Source organism: Paramisgurnus dabryanus, chromosome 12, assembly GCF_030506205.2.
Source record: "Paramisgurnus dabryanus chromosome 12, PD_genome_1.1, whole genome shotgun sequence".
Taxonomy (NCBI): Eukaryota; Metazoa; Chordata; class Actinopteri; order Cypriniformes; family Cobitidae; genus Paramisgurnus; species Paramisgurnus dabryanus.
The window spans coordinates 31239452-31247560 of NC_133348.1; the positions used below are offsets into that span (position 1 = coordinate 31239452).

General features: G+C 37.9%; 1 protein-coding gene across 1 annotated transcript; it reads left to right on the forward strand.

Annotated features, from left to right (window-relative positions):
• The first annotated feature begins 456 nt into the window (after nucleotides 1-456).
• Nucleotides 457-3323, forward strand: LOC135750136 (uncharacterized). Its single transcript, XM_065268906.2, has 4 exons — nucleotides 457-619; nucleotides 743-913; nucleotides 1006-1414; nucleotides 1616-3323. The coding sequence occupies exons 2-4, from the start codon at nucleotides 743-745 to the stop codon at nucleotides 2608-2610; spliced, it is 1575 nt and encodes a 524-aa protein (XP_065124978.1). The 5' UTR covers nucleotides 457-619; the 3' UTR covers nucleotides 2611-3323.
• The last annotated feature ends 4786 nt before the right edge of the window (nucleotides 3324-8109 follow it).

An 8109-nucleotide genomic window follows, 5' to 3' on the forward strand; every position in this document is an offset into this window, starting at 1 on the left:
GGTGCGCTGCAGACGAACACTCGATATGACATCATCGCCCCACCCTGCCGGAGAGGGCGCAGTGCCCCTCAGATGAGTCAAAGAAGTGCAATAATACCGTGAAATATCGATCAAATTGACATTTAGCTTTAATGAGTATGCCAAAAAAGTAAAGAAACTATAAGGCTGTAGTCGAACAGTTATACTATTATTATTTTTTTTTTTTAACTAAAACCTACAGTGGCAACCTACCTTAACTCCAGTGGGAAAAAACACAGATCTTTTGGAAACCCAGATTCTGCCGTAATGGCCAGTTCAACTCTGAACATTAATATATTAATATTGTCAATTTTAGATTACCATATTATTAACATTATATTAAATAGATTCTATTTGAATACTGCTGCGTCTCGACTCTCCACTACAATAGGGGGCGCTCTGCAGCTATTTAATCCACCAATAAACCTACTTAAGAAAGCAGGAACGAAGTCGCTGCTCGTTTACATCAGAATGCTGCTTCTTTCTCTTTAGTGATTTATTGAGTTTAAGCGAAGCTTACATAGTTTTTACTCATTCACATTTTTAGAAGATGCGAGCAGAAATCTGAAAAAAAGTGAATGTAAATGTGTTTAAAAAAAAGGTGATCATATACCGTCTGTTATATTATCTGATAATATTACTGCTCGTAAGAAAGTTAAAGTTTGTTCTCATTTATTAGCATCACAGAGTCATGTTTTTGTGTTTGTGATGCATTTGTGTTCAGATGTTGATGTTAAGAGATGAGATGGATGTGATGTGCTGTAAATCAGTAGGAACTGATCTGTCCATGCTGGATATTGATGATTTCATCACAGAAATCTCTCAGCTGAAGAAAGAGGTGGCGTTACTGGAGGCAAAACTGAGATCAAGAGGAAATGTAGGACTGACGAAAGAGGTTTGTACAGTTTAAACATCCTTTACCTGAATCACTCTGTCTGTTTGACAACATTGTATCATTTAAAATCTTTCTGTGTGTTGTGTTGTCAGGATGTGGATGCGGTTGGTCGTGAATCTTCAGTGTATGTGACTGATACCACACCACAGCCACTGCTGGACTCTAAACTCTCTGAAGAGAAATCCAGACACACACAAGACTCCGATCTCAGTCTGACTTTACTCTGTTATACTGAGTCAAAGTCCACAGACATTCAGGATGCTACAGTGTCTGACAGTAAACAGAGCTTACAGGAGGATCAAACCTCCACAGAGTCTCTGGATTCTGTCTGTAACGCTGGGGAACAGCAGCAGATCCTGCAGACCAAACTGAAGATGTGTTCAGTTAAACTCATCGACTGCAGGAACCTGATAGAGATGAGAAGAGAAACCACAGCAGAGGAAGATCACACTGATGATGATGAAGATGACAATCATAATGATGATGATTTTAATCCTTCAGGTATGTTTCCTCAATGTTGTATTTTTATAAACAATATCCTGCAGGTGAATTGACTTCTGTGTGTATATCAGATGATGAAATCCTGCATTCACTTCTGTGTGAATGAATAATACAGGAATTCAGTTCTTGTACCCCATTTTGTTTAAAGTTTGTTGGATCAAAAGTCAAAAGAGATTTTTAATGCTGTCGTGTTTCTTGCAGATGATAACAGTGATTCATGTTCTGATGGAGAAACAAAACAGCGACCGACAGCACAAACTTTTTCCTGCGTCACCTGTGGAAAGACATTGAGCTCACAGGGACATTTAGCGAGACATGAGAGAAAACACACAGAAGAGAAATTCTTCACCTGTAGGAGATGTAAGATCAGATTTCCTTCCTTGCAAGAGAGGAATCTTCATTCAAAAGAGCACAAGAAGCAGTTTAACTGTAAACAGTGTGGGAAAAGTTTTTTCATCTCATCTCTGCTGAAAATTCACATGGAGACACACAGAAGTGAAAAACTTTTTCACTGCAGTGAATGTGACAAATATTATAAAACCAAAGCAAATCTTGATATTCATAAGAGAATTCACACAGGAGAAAAACTGCTCGAGTGTCCTCACTGTGGGAAAAGATTCAACCGCAAATCTTATCTGACGTATCATATGTTTTTACACAGCGATGAGAGACCGTATCAGTGCAGTAAATGTGTAAAAACATTTAAGGATCCATGCTCTTTAAAGAAACACCAAAAAACACACACTGATGAGAAACCCTTTCAATGTTCACACTGTGATATGCGTTTCACCCAGAAAGTTCACCTGAAATCTCATGAGGTAATTCACACTGGAGATAAACCTCACCTCTGCTGTCAATGTGGAAAGAGATTTACTCATCTAAGAACTTTTCAAATTCATCAAAGAGTTCACACCGGAGAAAAACCTTATTGCTGTAATGTTTGTGGGAAGAAATTCACTCAGCAGGTAAACTTTCTAAAGCACCAGACGATTCATACTGGAGAACGAGCTTACAAATGCTCTCAGTGTGAGAAGACGTTTGCTCGATCAGATATCCTGAAGACCCATCAGAGAGTTCACACTGGAGAGAAACCTTACCACTGCTCCATCTGTAGAGAGAGATTCGCTTATTTAGGAAGTTTACAAAGTCATCAGAAGAAACATGCTGAAGAAGAAACTCAGCTGGAATCATCATAACATCTTTCATCATTTTTATTTAAAAATATCTGTTATTTTGCTTGGGGCGGGTGATATTTGTCCATATTTATATCTCTGTAGTGTTGGAGTGAATATCCCAGTATTCTACAAAGTGGAATAAATCTTTTAAAAAAAGTCAAAAGCCTGGTGTGAGGTGTCACAATTACATTTATTAAAACCGTGTATAATAAAAGTGAAATTCATTTGAAAATATACAGCTGTACAACAAGCATGCTGACTGGAAAGCTTACATCTGACCTCAGTGTTTATTTTTGTTGGATCATCTGTTGCATTACATGAGGTTTATATCAGACCATGACAATATAGGCAGGATCGTCTCATTCCATATCCTGCTGGGAAAAATAACGATATTATTAACTATTACCAAAATTCATTATACTGCAATAACCTCACAGTTCTCACAGACCTGTGGTGTTTTTATGAAATTGTTTTTCTATTGAAGTTCAAATCAATTCAAATCGGATTTTCTGAGGCTCTCATGTAGGCTATGAATAGAAATGAATATTTTGAATGCTATGTTGTACATTTTAAAACTAAGCAGATTAATGTTTAAATGACAACTTGTAGTTATACATTTACATTTGTCATTATTTTTAATGTGACTCGTGGAGTTAAAAGATAACCTGAATTGTTGTTAAACCTGTGGGTTTATGCAGGAGTTTAAATATAAATATTTAATTTTATTTAAGGTTTAAAATACAATACACACTTCCAACAATAATACAATATAAATAATCTGCCATTCATGTGTTTTTTATCAATAAAAATTTATTAGAGACAGTGATCTCTGTATTTTCACATGTTTTGGTAAATTAAATAATTTTACCAGTAAATACAAAAATATGCTGTTCACATACGTTCCGTGTTTTAACTCAACGAGAAAGCGGAAGTTTCCTCTAAATTGCCACGCGGCGAGCTCAGTGTTTATGCGTGGTCTTTTTGTTGTTTTTACTTCTGTGGCCAACGCTGACACTCGCAAACTACGTCTTCAACAACAGTTTTGTTACACTTCACAGATGGTGTGCTAACGACGTGGGCAATTCGGCAAATATATGGTAAGCTGTTTTCAACAACTTTGATGAAGAAATGTGGGAAAATTGGAGCAGCGCGTTCGTGCAATATGGAAGGCCAGAAGGATATAAACGTCATCTGCATTAAAACGTGATTGTCCCGAAGCTGTCAGCGAGCGCTTTATGAAGTCGTCCATTCTAAACGTTTTCCTTATTCTCCGTACACACATATATGATTACCAGTAAATTACTGGTAATCTTACAACCTCTCTTACTAGTAAATTGGCAGCACTGATTTACCAGAAAGGTTCTGTTCACACATGATCTGTTTAAGGGGGTCACACACTGGGCGAGAAGCACTGTGCCGTGTCGGGAGTAGTATAAGGTGACCAGATTTTTAAAACGAAAACCGGGGACATTTTATACTTAAATGGTCAAAATATCATTAAAATCTCATTTGTTGTTATCTATGAATTAAAAAAATGGGGACAAAACGTTTTTGAAAGTTTTCTTATTTTTATTGTGGGTTCACTGCAAAAAAATGACTTACTTCTTACATAATAGTATTTTTGTCTTATTTTCATTACAAATATTTAAACATTTTTAAATCAAGATGCATTTTCTTGATAAGCAAAATCTAGTTTTAAGACAAAAATAAAAAATAAATTGATGTGTATTTGTGCTTAAAACATGCAAATAATATTTTCTTGACTTATTTTCTTAGGTCATTTTGCCTATCAAAAAAAGTCATCTTGATTTAAGATTTTTTTTTATATTTGTACTTAAAACAAGAGAAAAATACAAAAACAAAAATCATTTTTGCAGTGTTTCTAATTCAATTAATTGAACAATTTCTGTAGCCTAAATCTAATTTCCCCCCTTTTATACAATGCACAGAGACATACCTCATCAAAAATGACTTCTACTTCAGCTGATTTGATAGCATTGTAAACGTGTAGAACATAAGGAATTAGGGTTGTGCCGATAGACGATAGTATCGTGTATCGACGATCTTCAGACATATCGCCAACGGCAGGCTTCCATGGCGATAGTCATGACGATAGTTGGCGAATGGTTACTATTATTATTATTATCATCATAGTTTTACATTAACATCCACAATGCATGCTTTTCCTCACATGAGGGTTTGTGGGCTTCACTTTACGCGGAAGGCTTGTAAAGAGAGAATTCCTTCTTGCACGTACCTGCACTTAATGCGCGCGTCTTGGACTCCTTCTAGCACCCGCGTCATGACCAGCTGCGCTTCTCTCTGTCTCACGTGCACGCGCTCTCGCGTCTGTCCAAAGTCTAAACATAAAATAAAGTAGTAATCCTTATGTCTTTGTTCAGTTTAATGTGTTTCATGCGAGCTGAGGCAAACTTTACTTTTTGTTTAAAATATGACCCGCTGCATGGCGCCTCTCTCACTTTCGCGTACGTGCAGAGAGCTGCGCTCTGTCCGAAGTCAGATCACTAGGTATTAATCCTGTTTATGATATGCATTTCAAGGATTCAAGAAGTTGTAGCAATACATCCCTCGTGTTTATTATATGTTTGTGTTTAAAATATGATCGCGTTCCGCTGGACCGATGCGTTTAAAAAGGCTCATCTGAGAGCACCACTGCTTGACACGTGTAGCCTTCTGCAACAGCACTAAGCAAATGCATTGAATTGTTTGTATGTGCGTGCGCAGATGCATGTTTTTAAAGTTATTAAGTAATCATGGTTAGGGTTTTAATGACGCGCTCGCATTAATGGCATCAGTTTTAAGAAGGTTGCGGTCATGACGGTGTTGCTCTTGTTCTTTTTTGTCCACCCATCAAGTGACTTTTATAATGAGTAAAAAATTAACAAATAAAAAATGAGTAAACTACTGCCCCGCCCCCCGATACTATCGTGTATCGCCGATCTCAGAGGCTGACGATAGGACGATCTCAAAATAGGGCATATCGCCCAACACTATAAGGAATAATGCAAAAGTAAACATATTTAGCCTACACAAAACAAATGCTCAGTACCATACTGTGATCAGTTCACTTCATTGGTTTATTACTTTAATCTAACATAAGTAGTTAGTACCTTGACCCCCGATAACTTTAACTGTTTTCATATCTTATGATAACTTAATTGATGATAATGACGCTTTCTCGTAGTAAATTCTTCATCGATAAATCAGTGGTGTGCGCAAGTAATCAGTAGCTCGCGGCCCTCTCTGCTGGTGAAAATAATCATTACATGATTGCTCCGGTCTGGTACTACAAACGCTACATGTTGATCGGGTTTTTCAGTGTATTTGCTGGTTGTTTTGGAGGTGCTGTAAAACGGGGACATTTCCGGGGCTAGCTCCAGTCGGGGACAGAACACCAAAAAACGTGACTGTCCCCGGAAAACGGGGACGTCTGGTCACCTTAAGCCCTTTTCACATAGAAATTCCGTAAAATACACGTAAAATGCATCCTGGTTTTTTCCGGAATAGTAAGATTTTTTTTTCATTCACACTGCCAAGTTTACCCGGCATGTGACGGTCCCGGAAAGACACGCTACCTATTGAAAGTCCCGCCCTCTCTTCTACGCAGCGTCTGAAGTTTGCATATTATATATTATTTCTCTCTCCAGAAACAACATGCGTGCATTTTTGTTTATGATAAGACTACAAAGGAGCGCGTGAACGCACAGTTCTATGCTGGTGAATGATCTCAGCTTCAGAGTGGATATTTGACAAGCTCCCTGATTTCTGCTTTGATACAGTTTTCAGACATTTCTCTATATGCATTTAAAACCCGCATTTTGAGGAGCTGAACGATATTGTTGGGATGACATGCGGGTATTTTCGTTTATTATAGCTCAAATGAGCATGTGACGCGATATTCTTTTATGCTGCTGAATGATCTCCGTTTCAACGCAGTAAGTAACTTACCTGATATCTGCTTCAGTCCAGTTTGCTGACATTTCTCGTAGTGAATGTTGTAAATCCCTCATTTTAAAGAGTTGAACCAACTTCATGTTGCCATGACACGCGCGTCCTCACTACGGCACGTGCGTCATTGTTTATGCGTCTCATATATCATTTCCTGATAACTGCTTCAATCTAGTTTGCAACATTTCTCGTGGTGAATGTTTATATGCATGTTATCTCTCGTTGTAAGGAGCTGAACCATAACTTGTGTTGTGACTTCGACACGCCCATTACTGCATTCTTGCGGCTTCTTGTTCACACAGAGGGTTACCCGTGTATCTTGTTTGTTTGTTTGTTTGTTTTATTATTTATATAGCACACATAATACAACAGAAGTTGCCCAAGGTGCTTCACAAACGACAAGCTAAAACACTTAAAAAACATACGTACAAACAATGCAGTTTAAGAAAACATAAACAAACAAGAGACAACATAAAAACAAGAGACAACAACAGATTTTCACACAATGGCCAAGTCGCTTCCGACTGGCCCCCATGCTACCTCTAATAAATGTGTCTTCAACAGTGACTTAAACACAGCCAGCGACTTTACTGACCTAATCATGTAGGGGAGTTCATTCCACAATATGGGACCAACTCGAGAAAACGCTCTGTCACCTTTTCGTTTTGAATTTGTTCTTACAGTCACCAAGAGATTCAAATTCTCTGATCTCAGTGACCTGGGCGGGATGTACACAGACAATAACTCAGATAAATATGTTGGTGCCAAATTGTGTAGTGCTTTAAAAACCAGAACAATGATCTTGTAGTGTACTCTATACTGGACTGGCAACCAGTTTAAGGATCTCAATAAAGGTGTAACGTGATCCATTTTTTTGGCTGACTTGATCAATCTGGCTGCAGCATTTTGTATATTTTGCAAGCGTGCCAAAGCTTTTTTATCAATTCCAGCATACAGTGAATTGCAATAATCCATTTTAGAGAAAATTACAGCAGAAATAATAGCAGAAAATCTTACTAGGTCCTCTTTCCGGCAACGATCCCAGAAGATTAACGGAACGAGTTTTTGTTCACACAGACGCTTGTCTGGCAATTTTACGGGTATTTTCTGGGACCAGAGGTCTGTGTGAATGGGGTTTTAGTGTAGGACAACTTGCAGGTATCGCACACTGAAAGTGCACATTAAATAGCGCAAGCTTAGTCCAAAATAATGAAATTCTGAGGTCTTATTATAAATGGCCAAACATTTACACACATACAAGTACAATGATAAGTCTCTTGAAATATGTTTTTCCTCATTTTATTAGGGCTGGACCAGATTATTCCAATATTTGTTCTGTGGGTTGACATTTGATTTTCAATTTTGAGATTAATTCTGACCCTGTCACATGTCCATATTGCACCAACGCAAACACTACACTGTCTGCAGCAACACACCCGGCACATAATAAAACTGCAAACACAGACACAGAGATTCCTGCCTTTATTAGAGAGAGAAATGTGTTTAGCCCCCTCCTTCCAGTGTGATTTCTACTAAAGCTTCGAAGCTCAA